Raw genomic sequence first — 27,329 nt, forward strand, 5'->3', positions numbered from 1 at the left:
TGTTGGTAATAGTAAACGCTACTCTTTTTTAGGGTACAATGATTAAAGTCTCCATTTATTACAATATATGCGTCAGGGGAAGCCGTTTCAATTACTCTTATAATTGTGATTGTGCTGTGAACTATGAGGGAAATAATTGTGAGAATTGTAAGTTTAATTCATTGTACATATAATCAACTCATCACTGTTCTTCATCACCATGCATATAATCACTTTATGGTACTTGACCTCATTGTCATTGGTGACCTCATTGTCATTGGTGACCTTGTTGTCATTGGTGACCTTTTTGTCATTAGCATCATCATTGTTACTGTCACCTTTGCCATCTATCTATATAAAAGGCAAACAAAACAATTATGTCACCACTTTTATGATGGACTGTATTGTCATTCATCACCTCATTTTTATTTGTGACCTCATTTTCATTCTTGACCTCATTGTCATTATCATTGTCATCATCATTAGGCCTACTGTAACCTCTAACACATAAAGAATACATTATCCGTATTACATGTATTTTGAAAATCCTACATACTCCATATTATTACTATCCCTAGTTCTTCAGCCTACTTCAGACTGCAACCCAAATCCATGTCAAAATGGTGAATGCATTGAGGTATTGCAACCTGGTAGTGAAGATGTCTTACTAGGGTTCGTCTGCCAATGTGTTTCTAACTGGATAGGCACCTATTGTAACATAACAGGTAGTAGTGTTATGCATGAAGCGTTTTAAATTCAAAGTTTCTCTTTCTATTGATACAATTTTGGGGATTATGTAATACTTTGAATTTGTATGGAATATTGTATTTGGTTTTTATTTCTATTATTGAGTTCAGTCTGTCAATTTGCTTAACATTTTCCAGGTTTTTGTTGCTATGTCGGTACTTTAACTTTTTGAAATTTAGAAAATGTTTTTTATTCAAAATATAAAGTTAACACTTTTTTAAACATGATTTTTTTTTCTAATTCAGTTTTGTAGTTTTGTTTCTCTTTTTCTCTCGATTATTTGTAATCTAGGAATTGTTAATACATTCAATTCTTTTTCCTGGGCCTAAACTCTCTAGTTTGCTGAAGAAAATTTCAATAAAATTAATTAATTTGTGACCTTTTGGTGCATAAAGCGTTTCAATAGACTAGAATACTCTTTTCTTCTTACCTATCCCAATAATATTGTGTTTTGTTTCAAGGTTAAGCCCACTGGGTTGTCTTTACCTTTTCACAGTATTTTATTTTCAAATAGAGAAGTGGTTTGCATTAAAAACATGTTTGTATATTTACACAATATCAATTCCCACAGTATTATTTTAAAACAAGCAGTTGTGTACTGCATTTTATTTGTCATACATAGCTTGTACAAATATTTATATAGTTCTTGAATAAACACAGTGTAAAAAGGGTGTTTAAGGTTGAGTGCAGTCTTGCGAATATACAGTGAATCTAAAATAATTCATCGTTGCATCCATATTTACCTTTAAGTTTAATGACAAATAAAGTTTTTTCAAAATGAATGGAAAGATGCACAACTAAAGCATTTTTTTTTCATGTTTGTCATAATGATCTTACAATTAATGAACTATTATATTTCAACTTTTCATTCATATTGACATAGTGACAATCTAGATAAGAAACTTTTTTTTTTAATTTTGGCAGGGGAAAAAAAAATCTTCACAGATTTTGTACTTTTTTTATTTTATTTATTTACAATCAGTACTTTGTTGTGTATTTTTAAAATATGATTTTATATTGGCTTTTTCAGATTATTTTAATGATTTTCATGATATTTCAATATTTATTACTAAACATGTTATTTCTTTATCATTTGATAATAGGCCTACACCATGATGTAGAAATTGGAGGTGTTTTACAGTACAACCACTATTAAGTGGCCACCTTTAGGACCCAACAAGGGGTGTCACTTCTAGGTATTTCCAGGAAACGTCTAGGTATTTCCAGGAAACGTCTAGGTATTTCCAGGAAAGGTCTAGATATTTCCAGGAAACGTCTAGGTATTTCCAGGAAAGGTCTAGGTATTTCCAGGAAAGGTCTAGGTATTTCCAGGAAACGTCTAGGTATTTCCAGGAAACGTCTAGGTATTCCCAGGAAACGTCTAGGTATTTCCAGGAAACGTCTAGGTATTTCCAGGAAACGTCTAGGTATTTCCAGGAAACGTCTAGGTATTTCTCTGAATATGTGTGTCCATATTCTACTGTAACTTTATAAACTAAACTAAACTTATTTTTGTAATTTTTTATATAGCACCGTGTGTGAGTGGTCCGTGTCTAAATGGTGGTGTCTGTCAAAACCAATATTCTGGTACCAATGCTTATTATACCTGCGGATGTACTGGCAGTTTCACAGGAGACAACTGCGGAACTTCTAGTAAGATATCTTATGTTTTGTTTTGTTCTTGTCTACTGTAAAAATAAATTGTTTTGTCTACAAAATGGAGAATTTTTTTAATCACTGAATGTTACACAAAATGCGTTTTTTTTTTTTATATTTTAGCCACTCCATGCAACAGTTCCCCTTGTCTAAATGGCGGTACATGCTCTACAGATTCCGGCTCCTTTTCTTGTACATGCGCTAGTGGCTTTGGAGGAACAACTTGCAGTACACGTAAGAGATCACAATTATTCTACTGCAGTTACTGCAGTAACTCCCATTTTGTTTTAACCTTTTTTATGCAATTATAATATTGTGAGCTTTTTTGGGTAATCATACACACTTTTATACTGCCTCATTTTTTAATTGAAAGAAACTAAAATCATACAGAAAAAAAAAATTGATATATGATGGATCATCACGGAAATACAAAAATAGAAATTTGCAAACAAAACTACACGAAATTGAAATTATTACCTGTATTTAGTCATCTGATAACATCATTTGTTATTGTTCATAATTTGTTTTGAATGCCAAAAAATAATGAAACATCAATAATTAATTAAATGATTAATATATGTTTTTCCTACACTGTCCTAGCCTTTGATTTGTTTTATAGCTCTTTTGTTATTTGCAGTGTTTAATTATGTGTTTTACACAGATATATATATCTATATATATATAATATTCTTGTTTTATTTTATATATAGCCAATCCTTGTAACAGTTTCCCCTGTCTGAATGGAGGTACATGCGGTACAAATGTTCTATACACAGCTTACAGTTGTAATTGTGCCAGTGGATATATAGGAGCTACATGCAATACACGTAAATTTTCAGACAGTTTATTAATACGCCGTTAACAACGCATTGTATTTCTACAGTCTGTTCAGTATCAATCTATTGCGTAATGTTTCACTATAAAATATTTTGTTTATTTGTTATAGTATTTGTTCCTCTTTTCCTTGTTTGATTTGTGTGTTACAAATTGTTTTATTTCATATTTAGCTAATCCTTGTAATAGTTCTCCTTGTCTGAATGGAGGTACATGTTCTACAAATTCCCAATACACTTTCTACAGTTGTACATGTGCTACAGGATATACAGGGACTACATGCAGCACACGTAATGTTCTACTTTTAATCTTTTGTCTATTTGTAAAAAAAAACACACTTTTGTCTCTTTCTAAATCTTTTAGAATGTTTACACACAATCTTCACTTACCTCTACTGTAGCACTTTTTTTCAAATTTTAAATGTTTGCATACAGGCAGTAGAACCTCTATTTAAAGGACACCTGTAGGACAACAAACTGTTTATTTTATAGGGGTGTCCCCTGAATAGAGGTTAGCTAAAATGTTAAAACAAGGCCTTTTGTTCATTTAACAAGAATTCCCCTCAATAGGGATGTCACTTATATTCTCTTATTTACTCTTTTTGTTATATGTTTTGCTCTATTTTTTGTATTTAGCCAATCCTTGTAATAGTTCTCCTTGTCTGAATGGAGGTACATGTTCTACAAATTCTCAATACACTTTATACAGTTGTACATGTGCTACGGGATATACAGGGACTACATGCAATACACGTAAATATCCATTCAGTTTGTTTAATACTCCGTACCTTGTACTTGTGTCCATGTTTAGAAATCAAAACATGATTCCATCATTTTTTAAACCTAAACACTTTAAAATCTATTCTGTTTTTATGAAACCTTTTGCCTAAAACTTGTATACTGTTTCTTTTAATGTTTAAATGTGACATCTTCACTTACTCACTTCCAACTTTTAAAATATTAAACAGAATTGTTTTATTTTGCCTTTTTAAAGAGCAACCTACCTTTATTGTATTTTTTCAATCTGAAGTTCTGACTATAATATCATATACTAGTTTGACAAAAAAAGTTTGATGTATCCAAATATGGTAGTGATATGAAATCATCGTGTCCATATATGAGCACATCATATTTTTTTGTCTCATAAAGTTTGGTAGTGTAGAAGAAATATTTAGTTTGAATTACTAATGTTATTGCTATAATTATTTAATCAAGGAATACAATATACTTTTTTATCATTCAAGTCAATATATCTATAAAGCTTGGTTCCCTCGTGGACATACGGTAGATACAACACAAGTGAGTTGACCAATCGTGAGCGGCAGTTTAGATTATCCATCGCATCATGATTGGTCAAATTTCTTATGATAATTTGTGAGTATTAACAGGCATTTTATTGGTCTATTTTATATTTTAGCGAGTCCATGTAACAGTTCTCCATGTGAAAATGGAGGTACGTGTACAACAGATTCAGGATTTACTTCTTACAGTTGCACGTGCGCCGGTGGATTTTCAGGAGCTAGATGCATGACAGGTAATTTACCCACCTTGTTTGTTCAATGCTTTCGTCTGTATATAGTTTATGTATATGTTTCTTTAAAATCTAACTGTAAATAGATTTTTTGCACTAATAGACCCTTCTCCCCTTAAATTAAAAATTTCACAATTTTAGGTCCTGGACCCCTATTTCAAAAACCTGGGTCCATCACTTCCTGGCAGAACTTTCATAGTTTCTTCAACTATAAAAGTAAATATATTACACATTGCAATTTCTGCTATAAAGCGTGGGTACAGTATGTTTGTGTCCTTAGACTAAATATTATTAAATCTATCTATACAAAAACATAAATGACAACTTTAAAAAGATTTTAGTTCACTTGTTTGTTGAATGCATCAATGCCCAATGTCATGGTATATAACCATACTATTGGGTCACTCTATTCTAGTTTTTATTCACCTACACTCATTGAAATAGCAATGGAATGTTATTATTGTAAACTTTGGTATTTTACTTTATACACTTTGTTTATCCAAATATTTATAATATGTTTAATATGGAGTTAACAAAGCTATTTTCTTTTATATAAACCAAGAAATTCATTTTGTGAATTTGATTATTGTTTTGAGAGAGTCGATGTTTAAGTTTATAGAATAATATTGAACGATGGGTGTGGTTGACACCACACACTGCTTATGAGAACCAGGCAATCGATTTTTCATGGGTTAGAGGGTTACAGTGACAGTCGAAACTTCCAAATAAGGATAAGCTTTGCGCCGTTCTGAACATCTTTATGTCTTTCATATTTATAATTTAACATTGCTAATTATAGCGTTGTACACTAATACGCCATGACGCCGTTAACATAGCCTTACTAACTCTACTGTATTGCCTTCATTTAGCCATAACATGATGTGCAAGTAAAATTAACATACTAACTCTACTAACACCTGTATTGCTTTGTTTAGCCTTACCATGCACAAGTAACCCTTGTCTTAATGGAGGAATATGCATGCAGGATGCTGGTTTCACGTTCTATTCCTGCCTCTGTGAGACTGCTTATTTTGGAAGCCAATGCGAATTTTGTACGTTTATCTTTTTGTGTCTTCTATTCAACACTAAATTTAACAAATAAATTTTAAATCTGTTTAAATTCTTAGAATGTGTAAATAAACTTGAGCTCATAATGGAATCAAATTGTCATTTTTCTTTCAGTTGTGTCTAAACACTTTTAATTAAAATTTAAACTATAATTGATATTTTAATTAATAGACAAAATTGATAAAAACAAAAAAAAATATATTTCCTTTATTGCCCTTTACATGACGAATTCATTTTATAACAATTTTTATATTATTATGAAAAATCTTTAATAAAAATTAATTGTAGAAAATAGTAAATTGTCTTTTGAAATTATTTTCTTTCATTACAATAATACAATTTTTTTATTAGACATTTTGGATCAAAAGTTTCCAGTTTTAGGAAAGTTAACATAATAATTTTTCTTTGTGCTATCGCATTAACGGCTCAACGCTAACAACAAAACGCTTTTCTATTTCTCCTTTTAGCCGATCCTTGCTCTAGCACGCCGTGTCAGAATAATGGAGTTTGTGTAAAAACAATCACCGAAACTATCTTCACTTGCATATGCCCTGGTAGTTACTTTGGGGACATGTGCGAATATTGTAGGTTTTTAAGATCTAGTGGCTGTATTTTTTTTCTTCTTTTACTTATTAATCTTTCATTTTGAATAGCATGCACTGTTTTTATTCACCTTCCATAATAATGTATGTATTGATAATTGTATGTATGGATATATGTAGATTTATTACATTGCGCTGATGAAGGTTTGCCCGAAAGCTCTGCAAATGTTTCTGGGTGTTCACTTTTACTTACTTTTTTTTTTACTTGATTTAGCTTTTTGCTTATTGTCACAAACTCCTCTCACGTATGTTTCCGAGCGGTTAAAAATACTTTAGGAACTCCCTTGTGACATAAAAGTATACACACAAAATCCACAAAGTTGTAAAATAACTCAAAACAAAGCTTTAATTTCAATCAACTTCAACTTTTAACAATCCAGTAAGCACTTTAAACAACAGCTTCACAATGACTTTACAATATAACATCCAACCTCTAATCCAACTTCTTCAAAATAAATGCTTCAATCAAAAATCCTTCTCCCTCTTACAATTGTCATACTTCCCCTTATATACAATATGTTCATAACCTTCTAGATCATTCCTTATACTTCTCATTATTACATGATTACAGTTTCTATTATAGCACTTCTGGAATGTTCCTGATTGATCTTATTAATTATACATGGTTTCTTAAATCAAAAAATCTTATTCTAGAATGTTCATGTAAATACTATGTTACTCTATATGTTAGCTGGGAATGGTAATTTATTACACTTATTTTATTTTGTATCTCCATAAAGATCCAGCCACTGATACCAACAGCATTGTAATTTTTTTTTCTCCGTAATTTGCCTTTGGATTTACATTTATATATGTTGGTTATATCTTGTATCGTTTCATTTACAATTATTTAATTTAATTGATTTCAAGGAGTCAACTGAAATATTACAACACATAATCTTGTTAACGTTCGTTTTTAAATCAATCTAATTTAAATTTTTTAGTTTTAATTTATATTGGATATCATTGTTTTGTTTATTACTGTACCTTATATGTATGTTATTGTTTTTTAATTTCTTTTATATGGTTTACCAAGCTTTCGATTTTTTATTCATATTACTTTATGTTTACTTAAAATAATAGAGTTGGTTAGTATAAAAAAAATAAACGCATTCTGCATTGCCTGGAATGTATTAAAAAAATGTATAAAAGATTATTTCTTTATGAAGGTCATAACATATGTAATAAAACCTGACAAGATTTGGAATACCATCCAAGTGGATTTTCAGCTACTTTAGATAAAAAGTTGTAATAGTTAGTAGGCCACTCACAACCACACCACTTGTAGTAGTTAGTAGGCCTGTCACAACCACACCACTTGTAGTAGTTAGTAGGCCTGTCACAACCACACCACTTGTAGTAGTTAGTAGGCCTGTCACAACCACACCACTTGTAGTAGTTAGTAGGCCTGTCACAACCACACCACTTGTAGTAGTTAGTAGGCCTGTCACAACCACACCACTTGTAGTAGTTAGTAGGCCTGTCACAACCACACCACTTTATGTAAATGTTTATAGAATAAGTGTGTTATACCTTTCTAAAGCTCTGTCTACACTATCATCAAACTTTATGTGACAAAATAATGTGATGCGCCCATATATGGACATGATGATGGCATATCGCTACCATATTTGGCCATATCACTACCCTATTTGTGCACATCACACTTTTTTTGGTGAAATTAGCTTGATTCTGTAGACAGAGCTTTATTAGTAGTATATGGTATGCTGTAATAACTATATCTTATTAACTTTATCACAGGGAATCCATGTTTTAATGTTGATTGTCAGAATGGTGGTACTTGCAGTATTTCTTCGGTTGATTCCAGTGCATATATCTGTACATGTACAGATAATTATGCTGGCGACCACTGTGAACAAAGTAAAGTATTGTTTATTTCTTACGAATACACCAAGACTTATTTCTAGTGTGTTCGGCAGCTTACATCTTCAGACAATCCTTTACTTATGAGCTATGTTGCACACAGGCACAATGGTCTCATTTGATCCTTTACTTATGAGCTATGTTGCACACAGGCACAATGGTCTCATTTGATCCTTTACTTATGAGCTATGTTGCACACAGGCACAATGGTCTCATTTGATCCTTTACTTATGAGCTATGTTGCACACAGGCACAATGGTCTCATTTGATCCTTTACTTATGAGCTATGTTGCACACAGGCACAATGGTCTCATTTGATCCTTTACTTATGAGCTATGTTGCACACAGGCACAATGGTCTCATTTGATCCTTTACTTATGAGCTATGTTGCACACAGGCACAATGGTCTCATTTGATCCTTTACTTATGAGCTATGTTGCACACAGGCACAATGGTCTCATCCGAAAAGTTCTAGTAGTTTATAATGTATATGTATTTACGTCTCAAAACGTGGTGTTGTGTTTAGCTCTGTCTACACTATCAAACTAGTTTGACAAAAAAAATGTGATGTGCCCTAATATGGTAGTGATATGACATTATCATGTCCATAATATAGGCTCGTCACATTTTGTTGTCACATCAAGTTTGATAGTGTAGACGGAGCACATACAACAACTTTCATACCCACAAAGGATACCTTTGTGTCAAGCTGCCACCAAATGGCACTGGTTCTTCTATCATTTTGTTCTTTCAAGTGTTTTCTCTGCCACTGTACCAGGATTTTCTCATTGCCATCAAGGTACTGAATGGAAGTTTTGTAAAGTAATAAATCATACAGAAAATTGAATGGTGCTGTCTTCTGTGTCAATGCTCGATGGTGACACTTCCCAAAAATCACTGGTCTAATTTTGTTGGGCGACATCAATAAATAAAAAGCATCAATTAATTTATGAATAGGTTTTAATAAAAAAATTTTTTTTTATGCAGTTAATTATTGTAATGTAATTTCCGTCCCATGTGAAAATGGTGGTACATGCGTACTCACAGATTCTTATTACGAATGCAACTGCCCAGCTGAGTATACAGGAAATAGTTGTCAGCAACGTATGTATTTACTTTTTTTTTCTTCAAAATCTTAAGTATGATAATATCAAATTGTTAATGAACATCTAACAAATATACAAAGCAAATATCAGCATTTTGTCAAGTAATAATGTTAATATATATATATCGGTTGTTTTTCAGTTATTGCACCATGCAGTGTTGAAAATCCTTGCCAGAATTCTGGTACATGCACCGATTCGTTGGACTCTGACACCGGAGTGTACTTTGCAACCTGTTCCTGTACAGAATTATATGAAGGAACCAACTGTGAAATTGGTAAAATTAGTTTCTATTTTAAGTCGACCAATACAATTTCTTGATGTTTATAATTTGAAAGATAGGATGTGGTGATTTTTTTATATATTTATTCCATATTTTGTGTATGCTTTACAGAAATCACTCCATGTTCACCAAATCCTTGTCAAAACATGGGAACTTGTACTGCTTCCGGAACTACGTACACTTGTTCTTGTACGTCAGCATATACTGGAACAAATTGTGAAACTGGTAGGAGAACAGAACCTTTCTCAAATTTTCATGTATTTCTTCTATAAACTTGTATAACATGTTCATTTGACTTGAACAATTGTTTTGTTGTACTTGTTTCATATACTCAACCTTACTGTTGTGATCAGTGGGAGGATCACTGCAAGAAGTTTGCGAGTGACCAGTCAATGTTAAAATCATATTCATCTAACATTTAACTCATTCTTATGTTTTATTCAGTTTAATTAGTTTTGTTGTAAAGTGCTGTTTAATGTCCATGCAGAAGAATATATGAATGTTTTTATTTTCCATTCTTCCCTTCAATCTGACTAAAAGTAGTACAGAAATCGTCAAGTTTTGCTTTTGGTCGCAATTGGTCGCAAATTAAAATGGGACCACATTTAATATAAGATGTTAATAGTTTTAAATATCTAAGCTAGACGGCATTAGACAATTTTTGGCTTATGTCCCAAAATGCTGATTTAAAAGACGTTAAATTTCGTAAATGTCATTATAAACATGTGTTTAAATGGGAACACATGTGTAACATGTGCAAAACAGTCTCAAATCTTCATGTTCGTCGAGATTGATGTATGCGTCATTTTCATCTTGTCAAAATGGAACTTGTAACTGATAGTGTAAAATAATAATATATGTAATATGCAGTTTCAAATATATTTACCAAGTTATGATTGCGAATTATTAAATTTAAAAAATATGATTTTTTACATATTACATGTGTTTTCCAGCAATTCCATGTTCCTCTAATCCTTGTCTGAACGGAGGAACTTGTACTGCTTCCGGATCTACATACTCGTGTTCTTGTACGTCAGCATACACTGGGACAATGTGCCAAACCGGTAGGAGCAACAATGCTTTCGTAGAACTTGCTCAAAAATTTGCCTTCTCAAAAATCTTCTTGCATGACTCATTTTATGTTTCTTTTAATTTAATAGTTTTGTATTGTTGTATTTGTTTCATAATTAATGTAATTAATGTAATTAATGTAATTAATGTAATTAATGTATTGATATAAACTAAAAAAGGAATACTTTCTAAATCATATACATTGCAGATACCTTCTCTTCTTTCATTTTCTATTCATGTTAACTCATTTTATTTTTCATTCATGTTAACTCATTTTATGTTTCATTCATCTTTAATTTGAAATAGTTATTTTGTACTTGTTTTATATACAAAGTGATTGATACTCAAGCAAACAAAAAATTGCAGATAAATTTCTTCCTTTTTTTCATTTTCTATTCATGCGAACTCATTTATGTTTTATTGTTTCATTCATTTTAATAATACCGTAGTTGTGTTATATTTCTTTCATATTCATTTCATTAAAAACTTGTTTAAATACCACGTTTCTTCTTTCACATTCTATCCTTCTCTTCGCTTCACCATTACTTCATCTAGAGGTCGATATATGCGCCATTTCACCGTGTCAAAATGGAGGTAATTGCATACCAAATGGGGGTCAGCGTACATGCGTCTGTAATAATGGTTATTCAGGAACTGACTGTGAAATAGAACGTACGTTTTACTACACCCTCTAATATTTTACTGTACTACTTCAGCACTATATTTGAGTGAGAAATCAGTGCTTTCATTTTTGTAAAAGTCTTAAGCTCTGTCTACACTATCAAACTAGTTTTACAAAAAAGGTGTGATGTGCCCAAATATGGTAGTGATAATATGATGTTATGGTGTCCATATATGGGCACATCACATTTTTTAGAGTTTAAAACATTATTTCATTCAACATTAATATTATATTTAAATTTAATTTTAAAAATTAATTGTGTGTTCTTTTACTTTGTGTTCTTAGTCCTTAAATTGTAATAAATATCATATTTTTTTATTTTTAGCGGTTAATCCATGTTCGCCAAATCCCTGTATAAACGGAGGAACTTGTACGTCATCTGGATCTGCATACTCATGTTCCTGTACGTCGGGATACACTGGGCAAACTTGTTCAACCGGTAGGAGTACACAATTTTTCTCGCTTGTAGAAAATTTGTTTGAGCATTTCACCTATATGTTCATGTTTCCTTCACTTCATTTAATTCATTCTGTACTTTTTTCATATTCATGATAGCATTGTTTATACTGTATAGATAAAACAAGCAAAATACAAAAAGAAAGTACAAATAATGCTTAGAATCTATGTTCAGTTTGAGCCCAGATTTGGTTCAATGGCCTAAAAAGAAGCAAATTATGTTACTATTTTCATAGTTTTTTATCTGGACACCGGACTGGGATCCGGGCTCAATGTGAACGCAGCTTTATTGAATCTTATTTTATTTATTTTTAAATATGCTTGTTGTGTTTAAATTTAACTGTACTGTATTTTAGTACCATTTTATTGGTAAAACTTGATGAGCCTTCTCTTGTGTTCTTGCCAAAGATGAATATTGCAAAGATATTGCATACTTGCATATCTCAAGACATAAAGCCGAGCTTATGTCAAAAGCGACTCAACTCAAAGATTTTAGTTCCAGACAAAGCAACTGACCTGTACTTATTTTGAAGCTCAGAGCGCTTGTCAACAAGTTGGACACCTAAGCACACTGTTAGATACAGCTGTTGACATGCCTTCTTTCAAAATGGAGAAATGTTGACATAATATGTCTATGCCTACTCTTTTAACTACCTAATATTATATGGGACAACTTGGTATCTCACCTAGTCTCACCTAATTCGTAAGCAATGCAGAGGGCCTTCTAAAAAGTACTTCTCTTGATGTACAATGTCTGCGCCCATGTTAGTTTGCTACTTTTGCAGTATGACATCTTTGGTTCTTGTATACGTAACGTTAACTTTACAGTGTAACCTTTAACCTTTACAATGTAACTTTTAACCTTTACAATGTAACTTTTAACCTTTACAATGTAACCTTTAACCTTTACATGTAACCTTTAACCTTTAAATGTAACCTTTAGAATGTAACCTTTAACCTTTAGAATGTAACCTTTAACCTTTAGAATATAACCTTTAACCTTAATTTTGTTTTCTTACATTTTTTTGCTTCATCTAAATTCTTCTAGTTGATGCTTGTAGTCAAAATCCATGTTTAAATAGCGGAGTGTGCAATCAAAATGGCAATTCTTATACATGCAGTTGTACATATCTCTACACAGGCAGTACCTGCCAGTCTCGTAAGCAATTTAACAACACAACTGTATTAATATAGTTTTGTGATGACCTATGCATTGTATCGTTTGTCGCATACTGAAAAGCATGTAATGTCACTGCATACACACAATTAACATAATGACATTATTAGTTCCCAGGTCGTAGGTCATCTCTGATTGAAAGCTCTCTATTGGGATCAATGGAGAACATACGTCATCCGGGTTTTGATTGGTCAGTTTAAAAATGGCATGTCCTTTCCCCAGCAGTCATATTATACAAAAATACAATAAGCACTGTCTCAATCTACATGTTTGTTGGCTTAGTAAGCCGACTATTTGGCGATTGCCATAATGTTTGAAAGTTGTTTTAAAATTATAATAAATCATGATTATTTGCCCATTTTTAGCCTCCAATTGCAACCCAAACCCTTGCGAGAATGGTGGAAGTTGTACGTTACAATCTGGTGGTTTGAGTTCCTGCACATGTGTAAATAATTATAACGGAAACCTTTGCCAAAACGGTATGTATCAATCGGACCTATTAATAGCAGTTTTTATATACTATTTGTAGAAATGGTGAATGTTAACTGTACAATTTGACAATGTTGTTTACGTTTTTATCGTAGCACCCGCATCATCCTGTAATAGTTCACCCTGCCAGAACGATGGAACATGCTATCATAACGCAGCAGAAAATAAGTTTGTGTGTACATGTGTGGAAGGATTTGTAGGAGATACTTGTGGAACAGGTATGGTTTTAAAAAATAAGGTCAGAGGTCAGATGAACCCCCTTTTTCATTCCTTGGGTACAAGAGTAAGATTGTTCCATGCTGAATCATTTTTTTAAATACATATTTTTATATTTTTCTATAAATTTAAAATAGCTTTTTGGAATGATTTCATAAAATACATTTTGATCAATCGGTGATGACGTCACATAAATCCATAAATATAATTATTAATGATATGTTTTACTATGTTACGTATTGTATGTAATTTATTCCATTTTTTATTGGTTTTTTGGCTAGGAGCTTCTTCACCCGCTCTGATTCAAATATCTAAATTGTGAATTTGCTAAAATACATTCAATTTTTACAGCATATAATCCTTGTGATAGTAACCCTTGTATGAATGGAGGTACATGTACCCAACAAGAATCTACCTATGATTGTGCATGTGCGGCTGGATACAGTGGAACACAATGTGGTACAGCATCTTGTAAGTATATTTGTTAGTCGTTAGTCAGGAATTATTTACCTAGTTTATGAGTGCTATGGTAAAAATAATTTCATATGATGAAAGATGCAAGGTTATATTAAAGAACAATTCATCTTTCACCTCATGAAATTATTTGCCCCATGGCACGAATATAACTCTTGCTGATTTGCCAGGTCCAGGCCTAAACACTCAAGAACATGGAGTAAACACACTACAATAAAATATATGATGTGTAATATTGGATGTCATGTGACACCTCCACACATCAATTAACTACTCCAATGGATCCCTACAGGTGATGCAAGCTGAATTTTGTTATAGGGGTGTTTATTCTGGTTTTACAATAAGCATTTTGGTACTGTGCCACAAGGCTAGGCTGTTAGAACATTTATAATTGTTCATCTTTGCATCCAAAATTGGAACACTGCCTTTCAAATGGTTTAGGCCTTGACCTAGCCTCTTGTTTTAGTGGTGAATTATTATTGAATAAAAGTAGGTTTATTAATAACAATATTATTATTATTAATAAATGCTTGATATTCTTACAATTGAACGATCAATTTGGCAAAATATTCAATTTTTTTACCTCATGAAGTTATTTGTACTATTGCACTAATAAACATTCATTATTTGTATAATATAATATGAATATGTCATTCATTATTTAATGTGCACAATATATGTACAATTACGAATCTTTGGTTATTATATCTATGTATTATTTAAAATTATGAATATTGCTGTTTTGAAAGACATTTATTCACAAAGTGCATGGTGCATTATAGTATGATTTTAAATTTTCTTTTTTTTTTGTCAGCAACCACTGGGTGTACTGACGATTATTGTAAAAATGGGGGTACTTGTTCTTTTGATGGCTCTGAAAGAACTTGTGCATGCTCACCGGGGTACAGTGGAGCCACTTGTGATACTGGAACTTACCAAGCACGTATGTATTGGGCGGGATGGTTACGTTTGCAAAAGTTTCTCGATTACAAAATCATTCAGTCCTTCAACTTATTCTTTATTTACTTGTATTTTATATTCACCCCAATATAATTATCGAGTGAAAACCTTTTCATGATATTTCTCTTAAACATTTCTTTCACTGGAGTGGCCGAGTGGGCAAGGCAGAGCGCCACAATCCTGTTGTGGTGGAACCAGAATTTTAAAAGGTGGTGGGGGTCGGGGACCCAGGATGCAATGCACCCAGGATGTGTAATTGTAATATTAAGTTTATCTATCTTCCTATTTGTATGGTACTGTTCAAAATTTAGGGAGGGAGCTTGGAACTGCCTATGGCCAGCACAGCCTTTCCTCTTTACGATCTTTAGTTCATAAGGCTCTGTAAATGTTAATCTATGGCCACAGAACAAAAGATTTGTATAAACATTAGATAAAAGTATTACTGTATATATTTTAAAATGTGATTTTTTTTTTTGCAGCAAACGGTTCTTCAAGAAATTGTCTGCCCGGTATCTTGTTTATGTTAACTGTTATACTCTCTGCTTTACGGATTCTGTAAAAAATTACAATCTGTGTAAAACTTACTATATTGTATTTTTTGTATTATTTATATTCATTTTTTTTATTGGTTCGTACCTTATGGTTACATAATGTTACAGTAAAAAAACAATGTAATTCAAGTTCACATTTACTCAATAATAGTTCACATTTACTCAATAATAGTTCACATTTACTCAATAATAGTTCACCTCTATTCTTACTATAGAATGTAGACGACTTAGTCAATTTTGGCACACGTGGCGTTTCATACCTATACTCGAGCTTTGAAAAAAATAATGGTATTGCACAAAACAATAAAAAGTAAAAGTAATAATTAAACCTAAGTTTAATAGTAATTAATAACAATAACGATAAAATTAAACGTGATGATTGACAATCAAAAAAATGTCATATAACAAAATTATGAGTGTTTTTATAACACTTCTGAACTATTGATTTTCGTGGTAGTGTTATTCTTAACTTTCTATGTCGTCTAAGACCAACCAACCATTAAGGAAATATAGGCTTTCAAAGCGGTAAATGGCTGCAATTTTTAATTTTAATACATATCAAGCAGAAGGTTCTGGGTCCGAATCTTGGTTGGAGCAGCTTTTTCTCATTCTGATAAATTTCCTCTTCTTTACCGTTTATAAATACATTTTTTAATCTCCAGTATATCACCTGATGGTGTAGACTGTAGAGTATGTCTATGCCACCTGATGGTGTAGGCTGTAGAGTATGTCGATGCCACCTGATGGTGTAGGCTGTAGAGTATGTCTATGCCACCTGATGGTGTAGGCTGTAGAGTATGTCTATGCCTGTCAATTTATATATTTATAAGCTGCAAAAAAATATTATTTTTTGTTTTATATTTTATTCATTTCACCTATGATTTTAATTAACAAAAGACACCTTTCTTTGAAGTAATCTTATTGTTATGCTTTTTATAATAATATTGTCTATATTTTATATTTTTTGCTCTAGGGCCTAGTTGTATATTTAAAATACTTAATTTGGGGCAGTTTAAATTATTTTATTAATTCAGGAATATTTTGTACATATCTTTATCTTAATTGTTTTTGTAAAAATCAAAACACAGATAATAATAGTTTCATAATTATTATAAAGACTGGCATATTAACTTCGTAGATTTGCAAACAAATAAGGGAACTACCGCTTTCTAATCAACCGTCGCAAATTAGAGAACAAATTTTGATGAACAGTCCCCATTAATATTGTTGACCATTTCCATGTAAATTACAGTCCGACTGAGATATAAAACAATGCTATTAAATTCGAATCCAGATCATTTTTTCCAATTTCTTGCCCCTTTATTAAATCTCTATTTTTATATAATTATGAACTATGTAACTATTTTATATTATAAATATAATGATAATGTATTTTGGGTAAAAATGTAGTTAAGAGACTATTAGTCTTAAACTAGAATAACGAAATTTACTATCACAACTCGAGTTAACGTGTACGCATGCGCAGCGTTTTGTTTGATCTTTGGTGCCGCGTTGAATCTGTATAGTGAGTTTTATCTGCAAGTCGCATGATGTAAAAACTAGTCATGTGGAACTATACGATGGTTTCTACGAGATTGAGTCGTCGTCGCAGTTTGGCAACTACGTCCCAGAGCGTGCGTAGAATGACTTTTTACTCGACAGCTGGATGCGTATAGCGAGTGGCGCACCGTGAAATGAGAGCTTCCTATTAATAATATGGATAAATGTGCTTCGAATTATGTTAAACTTTACCTTATTCTTCGAAATCTTATTAAGTACGTTTAGATGTAGCAGTAGTTACTTTTTATACAACAAAATTGTTAATATTAGGGTTTAAAGGTCATGTTGACATGAGCCTCCATTTAAAAAAAAGTACGCGCCGTAGTCGAATAATTAATATGCGCAAACAACGTATGCAAAAGCACCGCGACGCTAATTAATAGTACGCGCCGTAGTCGAATAATTAATATGCGCAAACAACGTATGCAAAAGCACCGCGACGCTAATTAATTTTATAGTTACTTAATTAAATCATTCTATGCATTGAATTTATTATAAATAAGGGATTTTGTACAATTTATTATAAATAAGGGATTTTGTACAATTTATTATAATCGATTAATTAGTGATTTTATGCCTTTATACGAATGGTGGAGAAATGATAGTTTGAATGAAATAAAATATTTATTTTCTGTACATGTTTTGTCTTTTTATAAACACTTTAACCGGATAGATAAATAGATGAATTTATTGCTCTCGAAATGATATTGATTATGGCGATAATTATGTTATTGAACCACACTAATATGATCAATTAAAACAATTTACCGCGCAGGTGAGTAGACAGTCATTACAATTCACCGTGTTTACCGATAAACACCTCAACACAAATTCCGCTGCTACTTCGTAACGCGATTCTCATATTGATACAAATACTATACTATTCGTTTTGCACAGGCTTTAAAAAAGGTATGTATGTAATAATAATGTTTATTTGTAATTATTCTATCTGTGTTCATTTAGTGGTTTGTATTTTAGCAGGTCTATCTTAATGCCATTATTATGTGTCATGAGGAGGGTGACAGTGACGGACTTATTTGAGTTTCTATGTCATCCCTAGAAATGATACTTTGTTGTTTCTTGTTTGTATAGGCCTATATATGCTGATTTTGGTCGAAATAAATATTGAATTGATGTCCAACATCCTTCGTTGTAAAATTTAGGTCTACCGTCGTTTGACTCCTGTTGGCGAGTTCAATCTCAAAACATAGTATTTAGTTTTCTTTTAAAATATGCAAAACTGTAGATATTAATTAGGACTATAATGCAAAAAACTTGGTAATATTTAATTGAGGTTGAAGGATGTTTGTCTGCTTTTGATGCTCTGCTTCATTTTGTTGGTATTAGCCTCAATATTATTCTTTGAAATTTTTTGGAAAAATATCTTAATTTTTTGCAATATGCAACTGTAGCTAGCTTATAATTAGCCTCAATATATTCTCACGAATTAGTAACTTCTCGAATAATATCCTGATTTGTAAATCAAACTTAACCAACTAAAAAAGGAACCGGTAAATGTTTCTAAATTCCATAATAGATCTATCTTTGATTATTTTAACTTGTAAAGTGTAAATAATTTTATATTTATATATTATAGGCCTATATATTATTATTATTATTATTATTATATTATTTTTCCTAAAAATGTATTAATTTGTTTGTTTTGATAGGGAACGATTCGTCGTTAGGCCTAATAGGACTATATAGGTAAGAAAAGCCTCCTTTTAATATTGATGTTATTATAGGCCTACAAATTAGTTTGTTGATACCATCTTCACATGGAATTGTATCGATAGTAATTATAACTAACGATCCATCGTAAACATTGATTAACTTGGCTTGTGTTTATTGCTTGAGACTAAACGAGTGTTGTCATAGTAACGTAAGCAAAAGTTAATCTAGCAGAATATCATCATATGACATTGACAACAAAAATGATATATTGATGTAAAATACAATATTTGTATATATGATTATGATATTAATAATATACAGTAGGCCTATAGGCCTATGACTATGATCCTATTGTCAACATGCATTGCTATAGGTTTGGATGGATTAGCTTCAAAATGTATCCATAAAAAAGACCTAAAAAAAATGCGGAAATGAAACGGTAAAGATGTAAACACGATGTTACTTAAGGACCAGCAGCCACTATGACAATTGTTTTTCTATTTATTATCTTAGGCCAATTTGTATCCAATAGGGACATTATAAATACGATACTACCGTGCGTCATTTTGCGTCACGGTTCTCAATTCCATATCCATGGTTACAGTTAACTTTTTGTAGTGACCCATATACCCTTTTTTTTTAAACACATTAAATCCTAAACAATATTGTCAGTATAATATTTCGGACTTTATTTTAAATGATGGATTGTTGATGATGAATTATAAGTTATTTTACGCAAGGAGTTGTTCCAATAACGGTAACTTTCTGTTCTTTTTGTAGGCCACCATTGGGATAACATCTGCTAACTGTTTTGACCTTGGCTTGTATTTCAACCAAAACCGTTTCGAATTTCAATCAACATGACTCAAATACCCAATTTCACGAAAATAGCATTCAAAACAAAGCCTAGGCTACTTGGAATAACACCGCAGGAGGAGGAGGACACAGCCAAGTTTAATTCAAGGCGACGTCGTAAACGGTTTTTATCCGTCGTAGAAATGTTCAATGTTGAGCCTGGAAAGCAGGTTAAGACACAAAATTCGCTGTCAACCTGGGGTAATGTTCGTGAAAATTTAACGAATCCAATGTCGTCGACAAGGCGACATTCCGAGGGATATGCGGCTCTTGGTAGGCGAGACAGACTTTCGATATCATCCAGTTTTAACCATGGTAATTTATCAAGCATTGAAGAGAAGAGGTTCTCTAGAGAACACAGTGACATCAGTCGTCGTTCGTCTGTTGTCGGTGGACTTCTTGGGACGGCGGCGTTCAAACGGCAGCTAACAAGGAAATCGGTTAACCTAAAAAGACGGGTAAGAAATAGTCGCAAAACATCATTATTAAGTGCACAATTTCTTTGGATAGAGGTTCGTAGTGTTAAACATTCACTCTAAACACTACGATCCACAATAATGTTTCCGGTGTATCCTGAATAGGAGTTTTCTAGGGGAGTGTTGTTCTACTGTTTCGGTATAGTAAACAAACTCATTACCGTATAGGCCTACTTGTTTGTTATTTTTTACATGATATTATTACCCCTTGCATAGTTTTCTGCTATAATATCTAAATGATGCTTGATTACCTGTAATAATAAATAGCACACAATATTAAATCGATATAGGCCTAGCTAGCTTGGCATATAGGAAAGTCGAATAGAAGTGAACAAAGTGTTTAAATACGTTATTATTAGTAGGCGTATCCTTGAGATAAAAGATATGGGCGTGCTGAAACAACATGGTGGGTTTATTCATGACTATATATTGCTCCATATTGAGTTCACACGGGATACTTTATTTGATCCAAAAAAAAAAATCCATACAATATGCTATCTATATTTATTTTTAAAATGACATTTCTCAGCTTGTGAATGTGAATAATAATAAATCGAAACGTATGTCTAAATATATGACCTTTCGTTTTCGAAAATCGCCGCCTACCAAGCTTTATTTTTTAAGATTTTATGAATTTATTTTATGCTTAGGCCTATTATTTTTGTGCGTATTTTGTGTTAAAGATATATTTAGAAAAATCTTTCTTTCTTATTAGTTAATGTTGTACATGAAGTTTAAGATGCTTGGTCGTCTGACGATTCTTCTTCATAGAATGTGTACGCTGCATTTTCAAGAACTACAGTAAGAAAAAATTACCAACTCTTTGATTTGATTGCATTCGAATATAATGACAAATAGGCAAAGACAACACAGTGCCCTCAATGCAAATCTCTTCACAATATCATGCAATTTCGTGTATTAAAATATATTTGAGTTTTTGGGTGAAGACCAGGGTTTTGTTTCACCTGTAATGAACTACCTAGTTTTCATAACAAGAACACTGACGTAACAAAGTAATAAAATACGTAACAAGAACTAGCTACGTCATAAGAGCACTTTCTGTTCCCATCATTTCCTATTTCTGTTGCTTTAAACTTTCGTTATCTTCAATATATTATTAGGGATGATGAAGAAGATTCGAACGCTATGTCGTTTGCCCAAATCGCGTTTCATGGTAAACGTGACCCTAGTGTTGACCTCATGTTTGATGTCAGTAAATTCAAAGCAAATAAGGAGGTACGATGGTTTTGATAATGATGATTACGAGTGACGAGGACGATTAGGCCTATGTCGTGCAAAAAAAAAATCAGAAAAAAATAATTAATGTACGGTAAACCATGACGTCATTTAGCGACGACGCTGATTAACACAGCGGCAACAAAGACGACGTTGACGACGCTGGACGGCAACGTCAATTACGATGAATAAAGCGTCGTTGTTGTTGTGATACATCGTCAAGTCGATGGTAACCAGTGGCCGTATGGATGATTGAGGTTACGTGGATAACGAATATGATTCCAATAATAATGACGACTATAATAACTTCAGTTGTTTTTACAGAAAGTATAATGATATTTTGATAAAGTAAAACATATTTGTTTTTAATATAGTACCGAATATCGTCGGACACTAAAGCAGTAATGAAATTACATCCACATGAACGCACTGATGACGATATTAACGTTGTAAGTAATTTCTATATTTTTTATTTATTTCTAGGCCTAGTGAAGATATATAAATTATTTGCTCCCAAGAAAATGTCTCTGAATTTTAATAGTTATGTTAAATATTAATATAGTAGTTTTATATTTGTACTAATTTATTTTCATTTGTGATATGGATATTAGATTCAGCGCACCCTCCTTGACCTAAGGTCATTTGCTGAGTACCCAGTTAAGATGCAAGTAAAAGTTGCCAAAGTTGGTTGGTTACAGACATTCAACCCAAAGCGGGTCGTCGTACGAGAAGGTCATCCCCCGCAGTATTTTTACTTCCTAATTTCAGGATCGAGTAAGTAATTATTTTTAATAAATTTGTGGTATAATAATTGCGTTAATATGATAACATGTATCCATGGATTTCCTCCATGATTTATCATTACCACTGTTGGTATCATTCTAAATTGTAATATCATCATTACTAAATCGGGGCTCCCATAAAATACGCAACGTGAGGACGTAGACGCAATATAAGTGACCATTGACAAGCAACATCGCTTGTGATTGGTCAAATAATTAACTGTAGGCCTACATTGCGCTTACGTCATTGAGTTACGTCTTTAGTGGGAACCAACAGTTTCTAAAGCATAGTCTACACTAGAACATTTTAGTTTGTAAATAAGAGCAAGTTAACAAGTTTTCCAAAGTTGCCCATGTAGGCTAAACCAGCCAGTAAGCCTAATTATATTTTGCAACATCCTCGTCATCATCATCATCATCTTATCACATCTTCTTTGATTATCTAATCTTCCTTTATAATAATCAACCAGATTTTAAATCAGATTTATACCAACACAATACCTGGATAACCTGCAGGAAAAACACCTCACCCCACCGAGATTCAAACTCGTGTAACCGTGGTAAAGTATTTTCGTAAAGATGGTTATTATTATTAATGGTTATTATTAATATTACAGTTTTGATAACGTCAACTAATGATTCATATACAGATGGTTCAAAATCCATATCTGTATTAAAACGAGGGAGTAGTTTTGGGGTAAGTATCGACATTTGACTTATTATGGAACGCTGAAGAAAAATTGTAGAACAAAACTAAAGCAATACGCTTATCCATTTAATACTTTACTTTACTACGTTTATCGGATTCGGAATCCGAACATCATATAAATGTGTCTCATAGGTAACATAATGATTTCCATTAACTTTGATGTATTAGCAGAGATGCCCAAGTATACGTAAACAAAAATATCAAATGTTGTGTTTTTCTTTGAAGGATCTTGCTATTCTCCAGAATGCTAAACGGACTTTTACAGCAACAGCTAGTGAAAAGGTTGAACTGTTCTGCATTTCGAAAAAGGTATCAAAGACATCGTGATTTATAATTTATAATTATTTAGGCGTATTGATAGTATTTGTAATTCTTATTAGTATAGTATTATAGTATTATTTGGACAGTAAAGTACTATAAAAATAAATAATAATAATAATAATAAACAGTATTTATATAGCGCCTAATGGATCACTGACCCTTCTAGGACCCCTCTAGGTGCTTTACATAGGACCTTAACTAATGGTAATAAACTATCCCCCGCCGGACACCATTCCAATTCCATTTCACTGTATAATTGCTAAAACATGTGCTCTTCTTATTCGTAGGATTTTATTAGTATTTTTATGGCAGGTGGAGAAAAGAAACTTCAAGACCCAGAACTTCTCAAATTTATTAGGTTTGTAATTGTAATAATTTATGAAATTTCTGCAAGTTTCCAATCACGATTGACACAGACGGACTCATCTATGTTACCGTGCTCTAGTAAGATCGTAATTATTAATTTTTAAAATAGAAATTTTTGGTTATAGAAATTTGGAATTTCTGAAAAATTGGCCCATCGAATTGTTGGAAGATCATCCAGAAAAATGTATGTTCAATTATTTCAAGTAAGTACTGTACAGTTTTTTTATGTAAATAAGAAATCGATTTTAACGTACTATTTTTAAAAACATATTTAACTGCATGAAGTTTTCTCTTTTTTTCTTTCATTATGACAGACAAGGGACTTTGCTTGTAGAAGATAGCAGTTCCAATGATAAAATCTTTATCGTCAAATCTGTACGTATAAATATGAGGTCCATCAAATAGAGGAAAGAAATAAAAAAACTTTATTTCAAAAACTCGTTTTCCATTAATGTTTTTTCTTGTTCAACAGGGAAGTTGTACAGTGTTGAAGAAATTGAGATGTAAAAGATCGTCTTCGTTGAAGAAAAATCGTCGAGACAATGGTGAGGTCATTGCAAAGTGTGTAGTAGAGCTTTTGTGGTTAACATGCTTGCCCCTCAGTTCAAAGGCCCAGGGTCCAATCTTAATGAAGTTCCATGGTTCAATACTGACCTATAGTACCTGAGTTTTACCCGACCCGACTATTTCTACTTTAATCCCAAGACTCAACTCTGTTTATAAGCATAGTATTTCTACAGTAAATCTCATACTTATTGTCCTTCTTAGAAGCTGTTGCAAAAATTGTCGTTACAAACGAGGAAGAAGAAAAAGAGTTAACTCATAAGGAGTTGATTGAACAAAAAGAAAAACTTTTTCTGAAGCGGAAAATAAAATCACTAAAGAAAACGAACACATCTTTGTATGACAGAGGATTGAACCTTCCTCTTTTGCGTGCAAAGTCAACAGGAAGTGACGTAATGCGTGACAGACCTGGATCAATATTGTCTGCCATTTCTGAGCGGGATTCCGCAGTGTCACATGACTTTATCCTGCTTGACGATTTGGTTGACGAGTCATTATCGGGAAGTTCGTCAAGAAGTGGTTACTGCACTTCACATGATGACGTCAGATGCAATAATTTATGTTTTTCACAATTTTACAATATTCCAATGGACACTGACCAGGGTAACACTGTTGGTAAGTGTAGTGAAGCATCTCAGGCGCTCTGTACAGAGAGGCAGCACCCAAGTACAAGACGAAAGAAGACTGTGGAAACATGGCTTTCGGATTTGCCTGTAGAAACTAGAACACTTACCGATGCAAAATGCAGGAATACGAAAAACGATTCAACCCATCGAAAACATCAAGTATCACCACATCAAATAAACGTTATTCCACAACAAGATACCGTAAATAAAATCAGTTTTTAAAAACCAATAGTTAAACGGTAATCCGACCAATCACAAGTGAGAGTTTGGGTGTTTCGGCCATTATGATTGGACAAATTAGGCCTACTTGCGTTGTGTTTATGCCCCTGCGTTATACCTTTTAGTTGTAAACGACGTTTAAATAACGTTTCTTATAGAAACCAAGATTTATATCGACTTATTTTTATTACGCATGCGTTGTGAGGATGCAATTCAGAATTATAATAACTACGTCATTTGTCTTATTAAGGTTCTTCTGTCACCTATACAACGAGATGTGAAAGGTATGTACAAGTCAATATTAAATGTTTATTATTTAGGCCTAACATCACTCGTAGGCCTATAAAATCATTTTGTAGGCCTATACAATGATTAATGTAGGCCTATACAATCAATCGTAGGCGGCCTATACAATCAATCGTAGGCCTATACAATTACTTATGAGGAATGGATAAACAAAATAGCATAGTGTTAATATGTTTCTTTTCTTTAGAACATTCAACTTCAACGACATCTGTTTTGAGTAATGTTTCAAAACTCTCCAAGGCAAACAATCGGTTCGTATTTATTGAAGTGCAAAAGTTACACAAAGGATGTGTATTTGTAAGTGACCTTAATAATAATGATAATCTATAATGTTACTCGGTAGACCAGTTATAGACATTGTTTAATATTTTGATATTGGTCAATAAGCGTCTGACAATAAGTACAAAGTATTACCGGTAGCTAAATGCATTCATAATTTATTTAAAACACATTTCCCGTACGTACCAGCGATGAACCCCGAGTACCAATCCTTCGTATGTATTTATGCCGTTTATGCATTACGTCATTATTTTATTCAATCATGCAAAACGGATTGTAACTAGCGTCATCACAACATTTTAACTTTCCAAATTGTAGCTTACAACTGTTAACCAATGTCAATGTCGGGACAAAACATTTTCATTTCGTTGTGAATGGATTGGAGTATTCTTGGAGTATAACCTGCAATGTGCGTTAATAATTATGATCGAATATTCCAGTTTCTATACCATGCCGTTTGATCTTCATAGGGTCTTTCAAGCGATTTATTCGGTAATCAGCCAACTCTTAGCCTGGTTAGTGACGGTGCCGAGTGCTTAGTTCTATCGAAGCAGTTCTTTCTTGAAAATGCTACGGACTTTCAGATACACGAAATACGTGTGGCTGTAAGTATTTTAAATTCAACATCAACATCAATCTCCTAATAAAAAGTGTTTAAATACCTTCTCTGAAAAATAAACACCCGTCTCAACAACAACGTTTTCAATAGTTACGGTACTCTACTAATAGAAACAGTTTAAATACGTTCTCTAAAATCTAACTTCCCGTCTCATCAACGTTTCCAACCGTTTCCTATTAGTAAAAGTTAGAACCTGCGTTTTATTTTTTTTTCAAATGACATGCGTTAAAGATAATAGTACTGTATTTACTATTGCTTTTAGGGCGTTCCATACCCAACTGATGAGGAGTTACAGGTGAACCTAGAGCGGCACGAGGCATGGAATGTGTACCGGAATAAAACTCTTAATGACGTCATAGATTTCGTCACTTTAAATAGGCGGAAAAAAATAAGACAGTTATTACCACTCTTCTAAACAACATTAATAACATATTTAAAATATGTTTTTTATATTGTTAACTTTAAACATATACCCATGGTGTTAAATTGTACTGTATACTGTAATTGGCCGCATTTACAATATTTTGTTTACAGTATTAAGCCAACTGAAGCCGAATAGTTTTACTATTTATTTATACAAAAAACGGTAACAAATGAAATGGTCGTTTGATGTAATGCTGCTAAGGGCAGGGGAAATAAAAAAATTAAATAAAAATCGATGTTAATAAAAGCATATAGGCCTACCAACAATTGATGGCATATATTTAGGTAAATTGAGATAAATGGAACGTCTAATTAAATTAAGAGTGGCAATGAGTAGATACAAAACATGATTTTTTATTTTAATTTAGCGAGTACTTTTGGGCATAAGGTATTCGTAATGATGCATTATAGTTTATATGATAAAATTTAAAAAAAGTTGGAGAAGTTGTAAACTATTGGTGGCAGCAGAGACGTTATGCAACACACAAACAAACAATTGGTTTTTGGGGAGATATGTGTGTAGGCCTGGATGGCGTTTAATATCTGTTTTGT

At 32.5% G+C, this 27,329-nt stretch overlaps 2 protein-coding genes across 8 annotated transcripts in view; both read left to right on the forward strand.

Annotated features, from left to right (window-relative positions):
* The window catches only part of LOC140059573 (uncharacterized), a 31,591-nt gene extending 13,633 nt beyond the window's left edge, over positions 1-17,958 (forward strand). Inside the window, exons 8-26 of one of the 6 annotated variants that reach the window (XM_072105522.1) lie at positions 2,257-2,379; positions 2,506-2,616; positions 3,093-3,209; positions 3,390-3,506; positions 3,852-3,968; positions 4,633-4,749; positions 8,178-8,297; positions 9,288-9,404; positions 9,546-9,680; positions 9,798-9,911; positions 10,640-10,750; positions 11,313-11,429; positions 11,765-11,878; positions 12,944-13,054; positions 13,438-13,551; positions 13,657-13,779; positions 14,129-14,248; positions 15,066-15,194; positions 15,691-17,958. In XM_072105522.1, the coding sequence (XP_071961623.1) occupies positions 2,257-2,379; positions 2,506-2,616; positions 3,093-3,209; positions 3,390-3,506; positions 3,852-3,968; positions 4,633-4,749; positions 8,178-8,297; positions 9,288-9,404; positions 9,546-9,680; positions 9,798-9,911; positions 10,640-10,750; positions 11,313-11,429; positions 11,765-11,878; positions 12,944-13,054; positions 13,438-13,551; positions 13,657-13,779; positions 14,129-14,248; positions 15,066-15,194; positions 15,691-15,770 (2,207 nt within the window). In that variant the 3' untranslated portion in view covers positions 15,771-17,958. Of the gene's footprint in view, positions 1-2,256; positions 2,380-2,505; positions 2,617-3,092; positions 3,210-3,389; positions 3,507-3,851; positions 3,969-4,632; positions 4,750-5,681; positions 5,799-6,281; positions 6,399-8,177; positions 8,298-9,287; positions 9,405-9,545; positions 9,681-9,797; positions 9,912-10,639; positions 10,751-11,312; positions 11,430-11,764; positions 11,879-12,943; positions 13,055-13,437; positions 13,552-13,656; positions 13,780-14,128; positions 14,249-15,065; positions 15,195-15,690 lie in introns of all 6 variants that reach the window. The other 5 variants (XM_072105523.1, XM_072105524.1, XM_072105526.1 and 2 more) reach the window with 5 other exon arrangements.
* A 173-nt stretch (positions 17,959-18,131) lies between these two features.
* LOC140058437 (uncharacterized) lies at positions 18,132-27,325 on the forward strand. Of its 2 annotated transcripts, none has more exons than XM_072104041.1 (18): positions 18,132-18,231; positions 18,993-19,029; positions 19,777-20,309; positions 21,043-21,128; positions 21,449-21,563; positions 21,938-22,012; positions 22,175-22,337; positions 22,963-23,042; positions 23,280-23,363; positions 23,663-23,733; positions 23,867-23,944; positions 24,056-24,116; positions 24,214-24,286; positions 24,510-25,132; positions 25,401-25,434; positions 25,644-25,753; positions 26,206-26,340; positions 26,617-27,325. In XM_072104041.1, the coding sequence occupies exons 3-18, from the start codon at positions 19,857-19,859 to the stop codon at positions 26,767-26,769; spliced, it is 2,394 nt and encodes a 797-aa protein (XP_071960142.1). In that variant the 5' UTR covers positions 18,132-18,231; positions 18,993-19,029; positions 19,777-19,856; the 3' UTR covers positions 26,770-27,325. The 2 variants fall into 2 exon arrangements, with proteins under 2 accessions (XP_071960142.1, XP_071960143.1); XM_072104042.1 differs by having other exon boundaries at positions 24,513-25,132.
* Positions 27,326-27,329: the final 4 nt, after the last annotated feature.

The sequence above is a fragment of the Antedon mediterranea genome, chromosome 9 (genome assembly GCF_964355755.1).
Source record: "Antedon mediterranea chromosome 9, ecAntMedi1.1, whole genome shotgun sequence".
Lineage (NCBI taxonomy): Eukaryota > Metazoa > Echinodermata > Crinoidea > Comatulida > Antedonidae > Antedon > Antedon mediterranea.

Coding starts and splice junctions, on each gene's coding strand:
- LOC140058437 (XM_072104041.1), top strand. CDS start 19,857: ATGACTCAAATACCCAATTTCACGAAAATAGCATTCAAAACAAAGCCT. Junction 23,364..23,662: donor TGTTCTGCATTTCGAAAAAG/GTATCAAAGACA, acceptor TCTTATTCGTAG/GATTTTATTAGTATTTTTAT. Junction 24,117..24,213: donor AAATCTTTATCGTCAAATCT/GTACGTATAAAT, acceptor CTTGTTCAACAG/GGAAGTTGTACAGTGTTGAA.